General features: G+C 47.6%; 1 protein-coding gene across 3 annotated transcripts in view; it reads left to right on the top strand.

Moving 5' to 3' along the window:
- The window catches only part of INPP5D (inositol polyphosphate-5-phosphatase D), a 121,296-nt gene that overhangs the window by 52,903 nt on the left and 49,630 nt on the right, over positions 1-18,763 (top strand). For all 3 annotated transcript variants that reach the window (XM_049614663.1, XM_049614660.1, XM_049614661.1), the window contains exons 3-6: positions 438-588; positions 3,124-3,301; positions 6,744-6,884; positions 16,403-16,490. In XM_049614663.1, the coding sequence (XP_049470620.1) occupies positions 438-588; positions 3,124-3,301; positions 6,744-6,884; positions 16,403-16,490 (558 nt within the window). The remainder of the gene's footprint in view (positions 1-437; positions 589-3,123; positions 3,302-6,743; positions 6,885-16,402; positions 16,491-18,763) is intronic.

Genomic DNA, 18,763 nt, shown 5'->3' with positions numbered 1-18,763 from the left:
CACTCTGTCTTTCTCTCTCTCAAAAAAAAAAAAAAAAAAATTAAATTAAATTAAATTTAAAAAAAGTAGGTCTCTTGGGGTTTGGGACTACAGGTGAGTTCTTTTTTTAAAAAAGTCTGTATTTTCTAATTTTGCCATAATGAAAATGTATTACTTGTATAACCAAATGCTTTTTAAAATAAAAGTTAAAAAAAAAACAAAGAAAAAGAATCTTTAAAACTGTCCTATTTGTGCCTTTTGCAGACTGGCTCTTGGGGCTGCTGGTTCCAGGATGTGAGGGTGTGGGCGTGGTGGACAGACACTGCGTGGGAGCCCAGGGCTTTTTCTGGATCGAGGTCACTCCCTCGGCCTTGTTGGTCTCTGCTACAGGTGGCCTTTGTGGTTAGGTGATGTCCCAGCCAGTTCAAATGTGTTTCTGTTTGGGGTTCTGTCCTCAGGCATCCGAAGGTGTCCCCATGAGGTTCTTCACCAAGCTGGACCAGCTCATCGAGTTTTACAAGAAAGAAAACATGGGTCTGGTCACCCACCTGCAGTATCCAGTGCCCCTGGAGGAGGAGGACGCAGGTGATGAGCCAGAGGAGGACACAGGTAGGAAGGGGTGGAAGGGAAGGCAGGAGGGGGACAGGGAGCCTCTAAGCACTATGGGGGGAAAGCCCTGGGATGTTTCTTTCACTACAAAGCCTTGTAGATTAAGTGAGTCTGATTATCAGAAGGGGAGAGGGTGACGTGGTGGCTAAGGACGAGCTAGCAAGGTAGCTCTGGGGTCAGACAGACCTGGGTCAAACTTCCTGTTCCCCAGCTTCATAGCTGTGTGACCTTGGGCAAACTACTTAACCTCTCTGAACCACAGACTTCTCTTAAAGAGACAGTAAAAATAATATGTACCTGTCAGGGTGTCACCAAATGAGTCAATGAATGTAGCACACAGTAAGCACTCAATATATGCAGCTATCATCCTCATCAAAATAACTAGCTGCATTTCACTGTAAAGAGAATGGATGAGGAAATACTTGTAACTAACTGGAAGGCCTGTGAGAGAGGTGTTTCTTTATATCATCTCTAAAAGGAAAAAACAGTAGAGCCCCTAAAAAGTCTGTGAGAGTCAGGCCTCCCCTTAAAACCGTGGAGGGCCACAGACCAGTCAAACAGGAGCCCGGCAGAGGACCCTGCAGCACAGAACCCCACCTGGACGGCACCCTTTTCGCCTCAAAAGTTCGCTTTCTGGGGCGCCTGTTCAGCTTAGTCAGTTAAGCGTCCGACTCTTGATTTCAGCTCAGGTCATGATCTCACGGTTTGTGGGTTTGAGCCCCACACTGGGCTCTGCACTGACAGTGTGGAGCCTGCTTGGGATTCTCAGTCCCTCTCTCTCTGCCCCTCCCCTGCTTGTGCACTCTCTCTCTCTCTCTCTCTCTCTCTCAAAATAAATAAATAAACGTTTAAAAAAAAAAAATTACTTCCTAAAAGAAAACCTGAGGTAAGTAACTGAGCCCCTCAACTGGTCAGGATTCCTCCTAAGTCCCAGGGCCTGGAAACAGGTCCCCTGGACTTGCCCCCCCTAAGAGGGGGTAGGTTAGACCAGAGATGCTGAGGTCCCTGGGCTGGCTCCCACCCTGTCCCTGCAGGCTGCTGCCCGCCATGTGCTGGGCGCCCTTTTCACCCCACTCCCACAGGCTGGCTTGTGGGCCACAGGCCCATCTTCCTCCTGACTTCCTGGGGACCCACTCTGAGTGGTTGCGTAGTTCATAGGCCGCCTCAGCAGAAGATAAACTCTGAGGAGCAGAGTTCTCTGTGGAGGAGGCGAGGGCCAGGCAGAGTGTTGGAAAAGGACCGAAGCTCCGTGGAGACTGAGACGAGGCCCAGGCAGCCCGTGTCCCTTCTCACCTCCCTCCGCTGAGTAAGAGGTGCCCTCATCTGAAATAGCCCCAGATGACGTGTTCCCGGGTGAGTCCAGGGTCACTCACCTGCTCCGTGCCACGGCCACATGTCCCCCCGCTGTCCCCAAGGCCTCGGCCTTGATGCTGAGAAGCCGTCCTGCAGAAATGCCCTTCACACGCTGGTGTCCTCACTCCCCGCACACCTTGATGGCTTTCCGGGGATGGCCGTCTGGAGAAAGACCCCGGCACCCTCACTAGCAGCTGGGAAGAGAAACCCGGTCTCGTGACGGCTGGCTTCACTTCCCCAAAGGAGGCACAGTTGTGGGCTTGAACCCAAGCAGTGTGGCAGTCACCCCCTCCGCCCAGTCCAGGGGTCTGATTTGGCTCAGGTCTCAAGGTGCTGCCAGTCCCCCAGGGCTCAAAACGCACTCATATCACCGCAAGAACCCCAGGCCACGGAGATTGTGACCAGCTCATCCTTTAAAGATAATGTCCCCGGGGCAGCCCTGTGGCAGGGGGCCCTGGTGTGGCCATTCGATGTGGGAGGAGGCCCCAGACAGGAGGTCTTGGACCCAAGGGGCTCGGATCCCTCGTCCATTTGTGCTGTACACAGGAGAGCAGTTCCCCTGAGGGTGAATGTGCAGGAGTCCTTTCTCCCAGGCCAAATTCAAGTTGTTTGTTTTATACTTCAGTTCTCTGGGTGAAGGAGGCCCTCGCTTTCTTTATTTGTCTCCTAGGGCATGGTGGGGAGAGAAGGAGCAGCAGAAGCTGGAGGGAAAGCAGAGGAAGGGAGGCCGGGGTGGGAGAGAGAGGAGCCGGGCCTGCTTGCTCCCCACCCTTGCGCCTCCTGTCTGGGGAACTGGGCCTGTGCCCCATCCAGGGCCCCTGCCTCAGCCCTGAAAGCTGGCCTTCCCGCTGAGGCTGCTGGCTCCACCTGTCCAAGGCCAGCAGCCCTGCCCAGTGCCCAGCTGGCAGGTGTTTGCTGAGCGCCTCAATGGGCCAACCTAGCCGCACGGCCAAAGACTTCTAAGACCGGGCCCCTGCCATCAGCAGGCCCCCCATCTAGTCAGGGAGCAGAGACAGAGGGGACCACGCAGGCACAGATGGGGTCTGTAACTGGGCGCAGCGGCCTGGACCCCCTCCCCGACACGGGAGGGGTCACTACGCCAGAGACCCTCTGTAGCGGGGGGTGACCCTGAGAGAAGCGAGTGCTCAGACCAAATGGCGTTCCTGCTCTTCTCTTGAGTAGAAGGTGTCCTGTCCCCTCCTGAGCTGCCACCGAGAAACATCCCCTTACCTGCCGGGCTATGTGAGGCCAAGGAGGCCCCTGCTTCCAGTGAGAATCCGAGAGCCACCGAGGATTGGAAAAGCTGGTCGAGCCTTTCCGAGCTATTGTTTCAGCGACTGCAGAGCATAGACACTAGTGGGTGAGTCCCTCCACCACGTGGCTCGCGTCTCAGAGGCCCGCCTCTGTCCCCACCACGCCCGGCTGCCTGGCAGGAGCTGGTTATGGACGGACGAGCGGTCCTCCGCTGCAGAGGCCTGGTCCAGATGTCAGGGGCCTATGCTGTGATCCCCTGCCCGGGGCTCGCCGTGAACCTCACGTGGCATCCTCTTGCCTCACAAATATCGCAACTGCCGTGGGGTCCATGGAGTCCGATGGGCCACAGAGGGTTCACTGTAGGCTGGACCTGTGTGAGTGGCCCTTTCCTGCTCTGGGCCCAGCTCCGAGGGGGCCACCTTGGTCACCCGTACATCGGCCAGATCAGTGTCTCTGTGTATGGTATGGGCTGTGATCTACACCGCACGCCTCTCCTTTCTCTGTGGGACATGCAGTCATTCTAATTCTTTAGAATCTCCTTGATCTGAGTCCAGGCTCCCGGGATCTTGTCCCGTATGTAGGCCCACACTGGCTCCTACGGGTCCGTGTCGATGAGATCCTGCAGCTTCCTTGCTGTGTCCTCCTGTGTCTCTCTTAGCAGGCCCAACACTTCCCCTGCTGGATGGTAGCAAGTGGGGGTATCACGTGGGAGGGGTGGGAGTTGTCTTACAGACCACAGGCCCTTGAGTACAAGACCGGCCAGGGCGGGTGGCCTTAACAGGAGGGAGCTCTCTGAGGGGAAAGATGCCCCAGTGCCCAGCACATTGCCTGGCACGGAGGAGGACTGCCCAGGTGGTGCTGAATGAGCTAATAAGTTAGTACGCGGTGACTTCCATGCATTAAGAACCTTAAAAATATGTTTTTTTCTTTGTTTCTTTGTGAGAAAAAGGCCCCCTCGAAGAATATCGAGGGGCTGATGCAGGGCTAATTAGCTTCAGGGCTAATGCAATCTCTCTAGCCTGAAGGATCAGTGAGGACAGCTCTCCCACCATCCGATTTGGCAAAATACAGAGGAAATGCCTGAAAGTACACACGAGCCGCCTGGTTGCTAAGCTACCTGGTGTTGTTATATTTCCACTTTGAATACCCCTGGATTCTTCTGTAGGCCCACCAGGTCACATCCTGTGTGCACTCCTTGAATGACTTGTGTTGCCCCTGAAATAGCTAAATCCCCAATGTTTTCAACCTGTCGAGGTGTTATCACCACTACTCCCTCCTTGTGTGCACATAACAACTACTTAGTAAACCATTCCGTATAGAGCCATCGTGCAGTTTCCACGAGGGTCTGTTTCTCTACAGGGTTAGATGCTAAATGGACTGAGCTCCTTGGGGAAATAGGCTCCCGACTCCCTGGCATGTCCTGGTCAGTCCCTCCTCTCTAGGGACAGGTGCTCTCTGGGGCCGCCCGGCACAGTGACACAGGATGAGGTGTGCAGCCTCGAGAGAGAGGGCAGGGGGCGGCTGGGGGCTTGTGTGCTCTCTGTTTCTGCTCCTCAGCTAACACATGGCAGTGGGGCCCTCCTCACACTTCTGCTGGGAGCTGGGGATGAGTAAACGGAGCACAGTGGTGGGACCATGGAAGCAGTGACACAGGGCTTGTCCTCTGTGCTCTTCTGGGTCGTGGAAGACTGAGATTCTGCCTTGTGTTTTAAAGTCAGTCTGTTTTAGGGCGCTTGGGTGGCTCAGTCGGTTGAGTGTCCGACTTCGGCTCAGGTCATGATCTCGCGGTCCATGAGTTCAAGCCCCGCGCCGGGCTCTGTGCTGACAGCTCAGAGCCTGGAGCCTGCTTCAGATTCTGTGTCTCCTTCTCTCTCTGCTCCTCCCCCACTCTCGCTTTGTCCCTGTCTCTCTCTCAAAAACAAAATAAACATTAAAAAAGTAAATAATAAAGTCAGTTTGTTTTGCATGGAAAATAGCTTTTTACATGAAGGACTGCCTTTTGATTATTCTTCGCTATAAGACAGCCTGCACAGTCTTTTGTGCAAGTTAATTAGATCTAATCAGGCCATAGTTAATAGTTATTATGAGACTGCTGAGTGAAATCAGGCTTCTCTGATAAACAGAGTTCGCATCTTTATGTGAACACTTTCCTACAGCGAACGTCCTAACAAATACAGCTTCCTATAACAAGCACTCGTGGTCTCAGAATTATGAGTCAGTAGTCTTTGGAACCGTTAAAATACGTACCTTACTGCCGTGGGAGTGACTTTGTCCTTTTCAGAGACAGACTCAGGCAGAAACTGGATTTTTATGATGTCAAGACCCAGAATGAGTGTAGATTAACCTTCAATGGGATGACAGCCGGTGTGTAAATAGTTGCTGACTTCTCACTCTCAGTCAGTCCGAATGGCCAATGGGCAAGGGCCTTTCCCGTCTTAAGAGCAACAGCTTTCCAGTCTTTCAAAGATCCTGTGGAAAACACCTGTGACCTCTAGCACCAACCTGATTATATGTCAAGGCTGGAACAAAGATTTTTAAAGCTTGTAATAATTTTTTCACACAGGCAGATCAACAACCTTTAGTCTCAGTTTGCTCATTTGTAAAATAGGAATAATAATAATAATAATAATAATAATAATAATAACTGCCTCCTAACATTGGTTTGGAGACTAACAGGGAAATGGGGCATTAAGTGCTTAGCAGAGTGAGTGCTATGTTACGCCCAGGAAATATTTGCTGTGATTATGATTTTAATCATTACAGGAACAAAGACTCTAAAGTAACCCAGGGCGGGGGCAGGGGGGTGGCAGGAGGGGGAATGTGCTGGGAGAGAGGATACAGAGGGACCATTAGATTCACGTGAAGGACCTGGTGCCACACAGCCTGGGCCCTGCCTCTGCTGGGCCGTCATGCACGGTGAGCGAGTCCTGCCTGCATGTGCGTCGCCCAGAGATTGAGGGGCTTGGAGCCAGACCCGGGAGGGCGAGGGCAGGGCACTGAGCCGGGCACCCTATTCCCAGCCCATCACTCACCACCGCGACTTCCCCTTGGAGCCCAGCACAGCTCAGAACATCCTAAACACAGAGCTCCAGGTGGCCTTTGACCGTGAATTTGGAGTTGGGAGGTGAGCTAGAACCATTTGCCAGCTCTACACTAAGCATCACTCAGCCCCCAGGTGCTGTCTTTAAAGGTAAAGGAGGTAGGGAAACAAGTCAGTTGTACATTTTCCAGTTGTTTTGTCTCCTTTTTAAAGGATAAACATGTTTATGGAAATGTTTATTTCCAACCAGTATCACTTCCTTCCAAGTATGGGCTTGGGAAAAAGCTTTTATGGCAGGGTGAAGAGGCATCCTCCCTTGCCCACCCTTAAACTTGCCCAGACCTGCTTCTCGACCCTTTCCCTGAGACCAGGGGAACCATCCAGGAGCGTACACGTGTTCTGAAGGACGGCATCTCGGCCGAGACGCAGAGAATGATTTCTTCCTTTACGGTTGGTCTTTGCAGCTAAAGGAACAGAAGCAGCATGTTTCTCTTTCTATTATTTTCAGGCTTCCCGAAGAGCATCTTAAAGCCATCCAAGATTATTTAACCACACAGCTCGCCCTGGATTCTGACTTTGTGAAGACAGGCTCCAACAGCCTCCCTCATTTGAAGAAACTGACCATGTTCCTCTGCAAGGAGCTCTATGGGTAATGGTTCCGTGGGTGTGGCCATCCCCCAGGGGCGGGGACAGTGGGGACAGTCCCGGGGGAAGAGGTTCAGCTCATTAGAGTGAGCCGGGCTCTCCGCCTGGCTGTCCAAATACCTCAGCTGTACTCAGAATAATAGGGCAGAGTTGGCAGAGGTTAGAAACCTTTGTGGTTGTTTCAAGGTTTTGTTTTCATGGTATTTAAACTGTGGCTTTTTTTTTTCTTTTTAACTGAAGTTAATTTGAGGCCAGTTGCTGTGGGAAGGGGTGAGTGGGAGCCCTTTCACACTTGCTCAGGATCCAGCAGTAAGACTTTTGCACTGGCCCTCCTTGCTGCAGCCAGCACCTCGGACAAGCACAAAAGGGCTCTGAGAGGAAAGAAATTAAAGTCAGCCAATCTTCTGCATGGGTGGGGACGGCCCAGGGTCGCCAGTTTGTTTTTTTTTTAAGGGAGCCAGGTCTCCAAAGCTTTCATTCTCCAATATTGAATTCATTGAATGACCAATTGGGAAAAATTCTGATTTTTTTTAGATTTTGAAAATTTTATGGTTTAACTTAATGTTAAAATTAACTTCAAGCTTCAGTACATTTTAATTGTTAGAAGCACAAAATTAAGGCTGCTGTGCTATCTGAAGAATTGACAGAGGGCTATTTTAAATACTTGGGGAAAAAAAAACCCCAGAAAATACCATTCACAAGAAATCATAAGGAGCCAAAACAATCCCATTTTAAGTGAAGGGTCAACATTTTGGTGGGAAAAATGGCATTTCATGTGGGTGAGGCTTTTTCGGCCTATACCATTTCCTGTGTATTTTATTATAAACTTACAGCAGCTCCAGAACTCTCTGGTCAATTTCTCTGCTGCCATATCCATCTTAGCTTAGCTAATATGCCAAAAAGAATCTTTCATCATCAGTAATCAAATTGAACTTTCCTCCGAAAGGCTCTTAAAAGCACAGTCAGTACATTCGGGAAATTTAACAAATAATTTTCTTTGACAAATGGAGCACACTCATCAGATCGGCCAGTCGGGTTTTGTTTCAGTGAATTGGCTTTCAACTCATGTAGTTTCAGCCAAGTGGACCTAGAACCATTTTTATAGATTTGCTTGGAGAGGTATTTTTCCACTTGATACTGTTGTTATAAATCATGTCTCACTAGGAAACACACACACGTGCGCGCGCGCACACACACACACACACACACACACACACACACACACACACGGCACTTTTTCTTTGTAAGAGACACAGATTCATGATGACTGGGAACAAGCTTTTATTTCTGTTCCAGAGGAGATCCTGTTCTTTGCTGCTTCCTTGTGTGGGAGGAAGTACATCTCCAAGTCTCTCCGCTGGCTCCCCCACCCCACCCCAGTCACTTCTACACCTTCCCCACCTCACTGCCACCTGCACTTTCCTGGATCTCGGTCGCCTCCCTTTCTGGACACAGCAACTTCCCCGGCGTGCCTGCCTCTCTGTGCTGGTGGGAAAGCTTCCTTGGGCTTCCTGCTTTCCCCGTCTCTCTTCACTGAACACTTAACTTCCAGCTAGAATTAGAGACACTGTGATGTATCTCACTGCACACCTGTCTGTCTTCACCCTCAGAGGCAAAAGCATTGGAAGACTTGGTTAACTGGGGGATGGAATTTTAGAAAATCTTACATAGAAGCAAAGTTATGTTTCCCCTTCCACACCTCTGAATGTGTGGGTTTCAAACTGCTTTGTCTGGAACAGGTCTTCAGTTCATTCATTCTGTCAGTCAATCATTTACTTAACCAATGTGTGTGGAGGGCCCCCCTCTGAACTTCTGGGTACTAGGATCCAGTAAAAACACAGTGCACAAGCCTTCTGTTCTTTGAGACCTTGTTGGAGCTGACGTCTCAGGAGCACCATAGTAGACTAAGTCTGTAAACAAAGATAATTTTAAGAAGCATTGTGACAAAATAAAACAGGTAAAAGTGACAGAGACATTGGGTGGGAGGGTGTCAGTGTCCTTTGGGGGTTAAGGAGGCCTCTCTGAGGTGGTGATAGAGCTGGGACCTTGGTGACAAGGGGCAGTTAGCCACCCAGCAATTTCGTGGAGGGATGTCATGAAGAAAGGTCCCGAGGCAGGAATGAGGCCAGCCTGCGAGGAACAGAAAGTCTGTGTGGCTGGAGCACAATGAGGGAAGGAAAGTGTTAGCGGCAGAGGCTGGGGACAGGCGGGTATGGGGTGGGCCAGACACAGGATGAATTTGAGTTCAGTCTGAATTTTAGATACATCACAAATATGTTTTTAGTGTAAGTATATGCCATGCAGTGCTGGGATATACTTATACTAGTAGATTATCCATTATTTATCTGAAATTCAAATTCAACGGGATCTCCTGCGTCTTATCTGGCGGCGTTAGGCAGGAGCCACAGCAGGTACACCTCACAAGACTCTCGAGGTCTTACAGGATTGTGCCATGATCTGAGTTCCGGCCGCGGAGAATGGATCTCAGGAGGCTGACACGAAGCAGGAGAGCAGTTCCAAGCTCAGGGGCTGTGATGCGAGGGCAGTTCATGAGAAGGGAAGGCGGGGATGTGTCTGGGTTGCTTCCTGCTGAGTCCCGGGGTTTGGGACAATGCCTGGCACATGGAAATGGCTGATAGATGTTAGTTCAGTATGATGACCCTGCACGTGGGGGTGTGCAGGCACTGACAGCAGTGTGACCTGGGGCATGTGTGGATGCTGGGGCTGGTATACATTTGCTGCCTGTTTGGATGCAGGATCGGGGGAGAGGAACGGAGGGCGACCCCTAGATTTTTGGTGTGAGCAGCTGAGTGGGTGGGGATGCCAGTTACTAAAAGTGGAGGTTGAGGAGGAGGGTGTGGAGCTGGCGGGGGCGGGGGGACCTTTCTCAAGCTGCAGTGGGCTTGAAGCACTATTAGGCATCCCGCCAGCTGAACCACCAACCTTGGAGTTATGCCAGAAGCTTAGAACCCGGGAGACCTCAGGGCGGGATCTACATTTGGGACTCATTAGCGTGCAGTTGGCACTTAAAGCCTTAAAGAGACAGGTGGGGTGAGGTCACCACAGGGGGAAGGTGAATGGAGGAGAAGGGGACCCAGGTTGGACGTTTAGATGTGGGGTATAGGAAGGAGGAGCCGGAAGAGGGACTGAGTGAGGGTAGCACCGAAGATGACTGGGTCCATCCACTCAGACGGCCTGGCCCGACAGGAATGTCCCTAAGTGGGAAGGTGACAGAGAACTGAGGAGTGAGAAACAGGGCCAGAGCCTCCCCTGCAAAACGTCATGCTGAGTGTGCGCGTCTGAACGTCAGCGGCACAAGGGCTCGAGGGCGATTTGTGACCCCAAGTTAGATTCCCTAGAACCAGACAGAAACTTTTCCAGAGAAAAAAAGAATAGAGAACAACGTCACCAGAGTCTGGAAATATTTGGTAATGCTTAAAATGGAGAAATGAGAAGAACTCCAAGTGGAATTTTAAAGCAAAATGTCCAAGTGTGGAAGAGGGTATTTTATCTATTAATGAGAGCGGGGTTAAGATTTTAATAGACAAATAAACCCGAAACAAAAATACGTCACCCGCATTACAACTGCTTCATTGGAGGCCTTAAAAATAAACCCATAGTTTTCCAATCAAATCTGAAAATTAAATCACAAAACAGCAGAATGTCAGGGAAGTATATATAGAAAACACGGGAGAGCTAACTAAGCTTATAGAAAGAATGTGTGATAAAAAATTGTGATAGTCTTTGGAAAGAGGGCATTCATAGAGATTCAACTTAGAGCTGGTAGGATGGGCTCTCGAAGAAGCAGGAAAAAACAACGCATAATCAATGGCTAAGTATATAAAAGAAAAAAGTATTCCCAGGCTTATAAAGGACCTAAATCCAGGTATTGAGAAGGCTCATAAAGATCCAATTAGCAGAACAACCAAATAGCACCATCTAAATCTCTCTCTCTCTTTTTTTTTTTTTTTTTAACATTTATTTATTTTTTGAGAGAGACAGACCATGAGCAGGGGAGGGGCAGAGAGGGAGGAAGACACAGAATCCGAAGCAGGCTCCAGGCTCTGAGCTGTCAGCACAGAGCCTGACGTGGGGCTTGAACTCATGGACTGTGAGATCATGACCTGAGCTGAAGTCAGATGCTTAACCGACTAAGCCACCCAGGTGCCTCTCTCTCTCTCTCTCTTTTTTAATGTTTATTTATTTTTGAGAGAGAGACAGAGATAGAGACAGAGCGTGAGCCGAGAAGGGGCAGAGAGAGAGAGAGGGAGACACAGAATCCGAAGCAGGCTCCAGGCTCTGAGGTGTCAGCACAGAGCCTGACGTGGGGATCAAACCCACGAACCGAACCGTGAGATCATGACCTGAGCTGAAGCCCCACACTTAACCGGCTGAGCCACCCAGGCGTCCCTAAATCTCTTCTTACAAAATTTCCAAACTACAAGGGAAGATGAATTCAGAAAGTAAATAATTATAAACAGCACCCTTACTTTAAAAAATGGCAATATGTAATATCATTCCCACTGCCTGATAATACAATATAAATTCTGAAGCAGTATCTCCAAGGAGAAGATCACTGACCTGGAATTAACGGAACATAGATGTCATTCAAGAGCACAGGGAGTCAGGGTGCCTGGGTGGCTCAGTCCGTTGCACGCCCGACTCTTAACTTCGGCTCGGGTCATGGTGTCACAGTTTGTGGGTTTGAGCCCCGTGTCGGGCTCTGCACTGACAGCACGGAGCCTTCTTGGGATTCTCTCTCTCTCTTTCTTTCTCTCTGCCCCTCCCCTGCAAAATAGATAAATAAGCTTAAAAATAAAAAGAGCACGGGGAGTCTTTGCAGATTTTAAAACCTTGTAAAAATGTTCTAATCACATGTGTTTCCTTTAAAAAGGATCTGAGAATTTTTTTCCCAGAAATCTTAGAGTGCTGGTGGTCCTAAAAATAAGAGCCCAGCAGCTTACTGAGCAGCTGGATATGAATACACCCAAAGCAAAAGTGTTCATTCTGTACTCCCAGAACACAACATGACAAAAATAGAAATAAATAAGAAGACTAGCCACAACCACCCAACCATCTGCACACTTTCAGATAGCCTCTTAAATCACAGCCAAATTAAGGAAAGAACCAACACAAGGGGTACCCTTTATGGGTAGTGTGGGGGCACTGAGTAATCAGACCACCGCGTAGGAGAACTCTGTGTGGCACAGCCAAAGCACTACTTGGAGGAAAAGCCATAGCTTTAGATGCTCTGTTAGGAAAAAGGGGGTAGGATGAGTCAAACACACAAACTGAATCCAGACTGTGAGTCTCTTGAAGGTTATCGTGGGTCAAGTCCTAATAGCCTTGCTATTTCCCACATCCAACAAAGTACCAGAAACATGTGTTTACTCGGTGCTCATGAACGGAGATTGAATGAGTGCCGAGTATGTGTCATGCACTGTTCCAGGGATGGAGACACAGCAGTGACCCACACAGAGTCTTTTAAGAGGTCTCTGTCTAGCAAATAAACAATAACAACAACTGTTAGAGGGGGTATGGTCAAAATAAAATCAGAAATAAATTAGGAAAACAGTCAGTTACCATTTTAAATATTAGATGGGCGCCTGGGTGGATCAGTCGGTTGAGCATCCGATTTCAGCTCGTGATCTCCCAGGTCTTGGGTTGGGTTTGAGCCCCACCTTTGTGCTGACAGCTCAGAGCCTGGATCCTGCTTCGGATTGTGTGTCTCCCTCTTTCTCTGCCCCTCCCCCACTCGCTCACGTGCATGCTCTCTCTCTCAAAAGTAAATAAACATTAAACAAATTAAAAAAAAAAATTGGAAGCATAAGAGACTTAGTAATCGGCATTAAAGATTTGCAAATCAAGAATACAGTGCACGGGGATGGGACGCCTGGGCGGCTCAGTCCATTGAGTCCGACTTTGGCACCACTAAACGAGAGAGGGGAAGTGTCCATGAGCTGCAGTGACAGCTCAGATCCTGCTTCAGATTCTGTGTCTCCCCCTCTCTCTGCCCCTCCCCTGCCCACACTGTCTGTCTCTCTCTGTCAAAAATAAATAAACATTAAAAAGGAAAGAAAAAATTTTTTTAATTAAAAAAGAACATGATACACATTGACATGGCTACAGATCTTCATATTATAGTTTAAATGGAACAAATATTTTACATACAATATGAAACATAAAAATTACCATGCGTGCCCTCCTTTGAAATTTCAAGAAGCAAATGATGACCATAATCTATAAATTATTCCTGAATGGCAAAAATCACCTAATTCAGTCTTCAAGAAAAATACAGTAGTCAAGATAGCAGCCTGAAATAAAACAGTATCCATTTATTAATATAAATGTTTAACATTTCAGTAATGTTTTAGTATATATAATTTAGTAATATGAAGAATGGAGGCTTCGATAAAGAGCTCACTTCAAAGAAAAGTCAACATAAAACACCATCATTTAGTAGATTAAAAGATGAAAGAATCATTTGCATAGGTATCCTAACAGATGTGTGATTTTTAAAAAGTCATTTCTGGGGTGCCTGGGTGGCTCAACCCGGTTGAGCATCCAGCTCTTGATTTTGACTCAGGTCACAATCCCAGGGTTGTGGGATCAAGCCCCAAGTCTGCCTCTTCTCTGAGCTTGGGCCTGCTTGAGATTCTCTCCTTCTCTCTCTCTCACTCTCTCTCCCCCTCTGCCCCTCTCCCCCACTCACTCTCTCTGTTAAAAAAAAAAAAAGTCATTTCTAATTTTAAAGCATTTTACAAATGGAATAGAGGGGTACTTCCTTAGTAATGCAATAGGTGTCAATGTAAAACCAATTACACTCGACAGGGAAACAGTAAAATCATTCTATTAAACATTCTAACAAAAGAGAGGCACCTGGGTGGCTCAGTCAGCTAAGCGTCCAACTTTGCTGACTTTGCCGACTTTGGCTCAGGTCATGATCTCACAGTTTGAGTTCAAGCCTCGCATCAGTCTATCAGCCTGTCAGTGCAGAGCCTGCTTTGGATCCTCTGTCCCCCTCTCTCTGCCCCTCCCCTGCTTGTGCTTTCCCCAAAATAAATAAATACTAAAAAAAAAAAAATTTTTTTTAACAGAAGAAAAAGGTGCCCTTTATCATCTGGTTTCATGTTGTATGGGAAATTTTGGCCAAAGTAAGATGAGAAAAAGAAGGGACCCTAACCAACACTCCTAGACACATCTGGGAGCCAGTCAGATTTGTCAAGATTTTACAGTTTAAAAATAGAAGGAAAACCAGCATCATTCTTAGAAAACCCTAAGGATTCAGCTTGTGTATGTGTATTTGTGTTTTTAGGAAAACATTTTTAAAAAGGAGAACCATAAGGGACATCTGTTTGACGTTAAAACATGTTCAGAATTAGTGCCTTGGAAATTTTTTTATTTTAACCCAGAATTCTTGTATGAAAATGATAGTTTAAAGGGAAAGCTGCTGGGGCACCTGGGTGGCTCAGTGGGTTAAGCCTCTTCCTCTTGATTTCTGCTCAGGTCGTGATCTCATGGTGGTGGGAGGTGGGATCCAGCCCCATGTCAGGCTCCACTTGAGATTCTCTCCCTCTGTCTCTGCCCCTCCCCTGCTCACGTGCGCTCTCTCTCAAAACAAATACATAAAGATTAAAGATAAATAAAGGGAAGACTGCTGCATGAACAGATGAATGAACTCTGGCGGAGGGGTTGGGGAAACCCAGAACCTGCCTGCCCAGCCTTCCCCTCTCTCTGCTTTGCTAGTCAGTTCCCTCCACACCCTTCCTGGTCCCTGGAGTAGACCCACTTGTGATGCCTTCGAAACCAGCAGGTTAAAACACCATCCCCGAAACTGTGAGACGTTGTAAATCTGCCACCTTGGCATTGCCTGGTACACATGCGGAGCTCTGGATTTGTAGTTAAATGAATGATACGGAGCCTGGAAACAAATCCTACCATATTCTAGAAGAGCTTATATGCTCGATGAGCCCAAAAGAAGTATGTAAAACAGAGCAAGTGTTGTTGAGTGAAAGTGAATAGTAATACGGAGAAAGATGAACCTAGTTCCACCCCATATTTAAAAAAAAAAAAAAAAATCTAGATGAGGTAAGGAATTAAAAAATATAATATCGACAAGAAAAACCCGTATGTAATGTAACTTAAAAAAAAAGCAAGTAAGAAACCAAATTAAAATGAGCTAATAATTGCTTACTAGTAAATACTGATGATAAATTTTTAACTAAGGGAAGCAAAGAGTTACCAAGGAAAAGATGAAAAATAGAACTACAAAAAATTATAAAGCACTTTGCAATGAAATCCAACCTGCCCAGGATGAAAATAACAGAATGGGGAAAAAAGTGCAACATCCAGATTAAATAAAAAGCAAAGCGGTATGTAACGTTTATACCAACGTCCAAAAATTCTGGCAAAATTCCCAACAGAAAACTGACAAAGGACACAAACAATTTATACAAAAAGAAATACAAAAAGAAAAACCAACTATGTAGAAATATATTTAATGACAATAAATTAAAGGTATACAATCAATGCATCAATATTGAAATGCAGTGTTATATCCACTAAACGAGAGAGGGGAAGAAAATCCTAGAATGAGGACAGCACGTCAAATGGGCAAGCTCAGACAGTGTCCATGGCCCGTGATGGGTACCATCACTCAAAGGCTTAGCAATACTGCTCAAGAGACACAATCTCTGCTTATCATCAAGTTTAATTGAAAATAAGAAAAGAAAGGTTATGGGAACAAAGCTGTTCAGAGCAGCCTTTATTTGTAATCGCCAAGATCTCAAAATAACCCAAGTATCTAGCAATTCATTTTGGCACGTTTACTCGATAGAATATTTCAACACCATTAGAAGTTAAACATGTAAAGACATAAAGTTTGGGGTGAAATAAGGGAGAACTAGAACTCAGAATTGTCTGCCGCTGTGCTTAAAACAATGTGAAAACAATAGAAAAAGACAGGAGCAAAGAATGGGTAGGAGTTGTCAAGGAATTAGACAATGAAAAAAATCTCTCCAGGCGTCCGTCTCGGGGGCGGGGAGGGGATTTGAACTAGAAGGCGCAGAAGACTGCTAGCACCGGAAGCCCCTGGGGCACGCATTTAAAATGCAGATTCGGGACCAAATCGGGTTGGGGCCCAGAAATTTGCATTTTTAACACCCAGGTGTGTTTGCAATTCTTCTAAACACTCGAGGTTGGGAACCAGGGATTACTAAGTGATTTCATAGTAGTTTCGCGATCCTAGATTTGAATTATCCACAGCCTGTGAGTATGGCTAACCAGAGGTAAATCAGATCTACGGATCTACGCATTGCGACTCGGGTTTGGCCCAGGGTGGGAGACAGGATGGGAAGAGTGGGGGTCTTGGTGGGGGGAGGGGGGCCAGCACTGGCAGGCCTGGATCTTTGCCCAGGCTTGTCTTTTGCCAGACTGGGTGTGGCCATGCCTCTGGCTGGATCCTTCCAAGCCTTCCCTGGGTCCTCACTAATCCCTGACCTTCACCTTGTCTCCTGCTCCCAGCGAAATCACCCGGACCCTCCCCTCCCTGGAGTCTCTGCAGAGGCTGTTTGACCAGCAGCTCTCCCCTGGCCTCCGTCCACGGCCTCAGGTAAAGGCTCTGGGGTTGGAAAGAAGAGATTGATAAACTGGGGTGGAGGTGAGGGGTGTGGGGGGGTAAGGTAGCCCGAGTCCCCAGGGCTCAGAAGGGAGCCCCCCATCCACTCACGCCCTGAGTTGGCTGGGGGACCAGAGCATGGGGTGGCCGGTGGGGGTGGGAGATTCAGGACCCTGTACCACCAGTAAGGCATTTCCCTGCTGCCTGATTTTGACTTGAGTGAAGATTCCAAATTACATACTCAGCAGAACTGCCTGTTAGTGTTGAATAAGGGAGCACGGCACGGCCTTTTCTCATCATTGTTCATCGGAAACTATTAGAAAGAAAAACACGGGGTGCCTAGATGCTTGATCCTGCCTCTTGCCCCTTAAGGTGAAGATGCTCCCTGCCCCCATCCACACACAGGCTCACAGACTCGCAGGAGCCAAGGCCAAGTCATCTAGGGAGCAAAGATCTACATATTGAAAGATGTTACCAGCAGAGTTAAAAAGCAAAAGCAGCATCTCCAGAGAAAGGACTTGCAACAAATATAAGGGACAAAGGATTAATATGTTTAAAAAAAAAAAGAAAGAAAGAAAAACTTCTTACAAATAAGTAAAAACAACCCTATTTTTAAAATGGGGAGAGGTTATAAAAAAAGGCTTTCTCACTAAAGAGGGGTGGGAGTGACCAATATATATACAAAAACTTGTTTAGCCTTACCTCATTTGTAACTGGCAAATGACATTCATAACCTTGCCTATCAGATGAGCAAAAAGTTGATTGGTGAAGTCAGGGCTTGGCCGGGCTTTTGGGGTCAGGGACTCATGGGTTCATTGCTGTGCAGTTGGGAGGAGAAATGGGGTTTCTGAAACATTGTTTATCTGCAACGACCATGTTAATTGCATACATCCTTAAAGCACCCCGTTCTATATACAGGCAGCTGTCTTAGGGGAAAAAAGCAAATGGCAAAACAATCTATAAACTCCGAGGTACATCTATATGTGGAAATCAGACCAGAAGGATTTATACCCAAAGGGCTATTCTAGTCACCCCCAGGGGGGATGGACCGAGGGAGAATGGGGTAGGCCAAGAGGGACTTTAGGTTTGACCGTACTGTTTGCTAAGAGGTTTTTTTACTGAGAAAATGTATATGTGCTATTTACACAGCTTAAGAATTCACCAGAAATTTAAAAAGGTGATTTTGCTTTCCTCGAAGTGAAGGATGATACGTTAATTTCTGGGAAAGTAAAAGCAAATCCAGGTAAAACAGGGGCCCTGCCAGACCCTCACATTTACATAGTTCGAACCGAAGACCATGCCCACATTTTTGAAATGGACCAGAAGAGGTAGAGGCCCCCAGGCAGTTAAGGTGACAACAGCCAAGCTGGGGTGCTGCAGGACAGAGCTGGGACAGGATGGAGAGAAACCTCAGATGAGGTTGGAGAGAGGGGTTCTCCTTCCCACTCTCCCTTATGAGACCCTGACCCACAAAGAAATGCAGAGGTGGTTCTTGCCTTCAGAAGTTCACAAATGGAGGAGGAAGTTCCAAGGCTGCCAGCAGTAGAGGAAAGAACACTCAGAAACAGATGAGCTCAACATCTGACGTGCCCCTGGTGGCCTTTCGTTTCCTTATCTGTGCAATGGGTATAGCGTGTCTGATACTGCAGGGTTTTTGAAGGAGTAAGTGAAATGTTTGTGCGAGATCACATGACACTAGGCCCTTCTCCTTGGGTAGGCGAGACCTGCTAGGGACCCCTGGACCCCTGTGTGGAATTTAGTTGAGAACTGATGGGAGGTGCAATGTTACCAAAATGACTGCGGACTTCAGGGTTAGGAGAGACCTAGCTTTGCCCGGTGTGAGAAGGGAGAGTCGTTAACCCTGGAACCCACATCCTCCCTTTAAAAGGGCAACTAAAAAGCAAAGTAAAATAACTGGGCCAGTTTATGGGAACCCGCAGGTATCACTCAGACCAATTCGCTCACTTCTAGGCTAAGCTGTGAATTATGTCCTCAGCCTTGACGTTCGTGACATTTGGGGCCAGGTGATTCTTGGTTGTGGGGGACTGTCCTGTGTATTGTAGGATGTTAACGCCTTCTTGTTTCTACTGACCAGATGCCATTAGCATCCCCCAGTTGTGACAACCCAACATGTCTCCAGACATTTCAAATGTCCCTTGGGGGGCAAGATCACCACCAGCTGAGAAACACTGGGCTAGATCTACTTTAAAGTCTCAGGTCTATACTGGCTGTGTGACCTCGGACAAGTTGACTCACCAACTGTGACT

Source organism: Panthera uncia (genome assembly GCF_023721935.1).
Source record: "Panthera uncia isolate 11264 chromosome C1 unlocalized genomic scaffold, Puncia_PCG_1.0 HiC_scaffold_3, whole genome shotgun sequence".
Lineage (NCBI taxonomy): Eukaryota > Metazoa > Chordata > Mammalia > Carnivora > Felidae > Panthera > Panthera uncia.
Note: the sequence above shows the minus strand (reverse complement) of the source record. Positions and strands in the feature narration are given on the sequence as shown.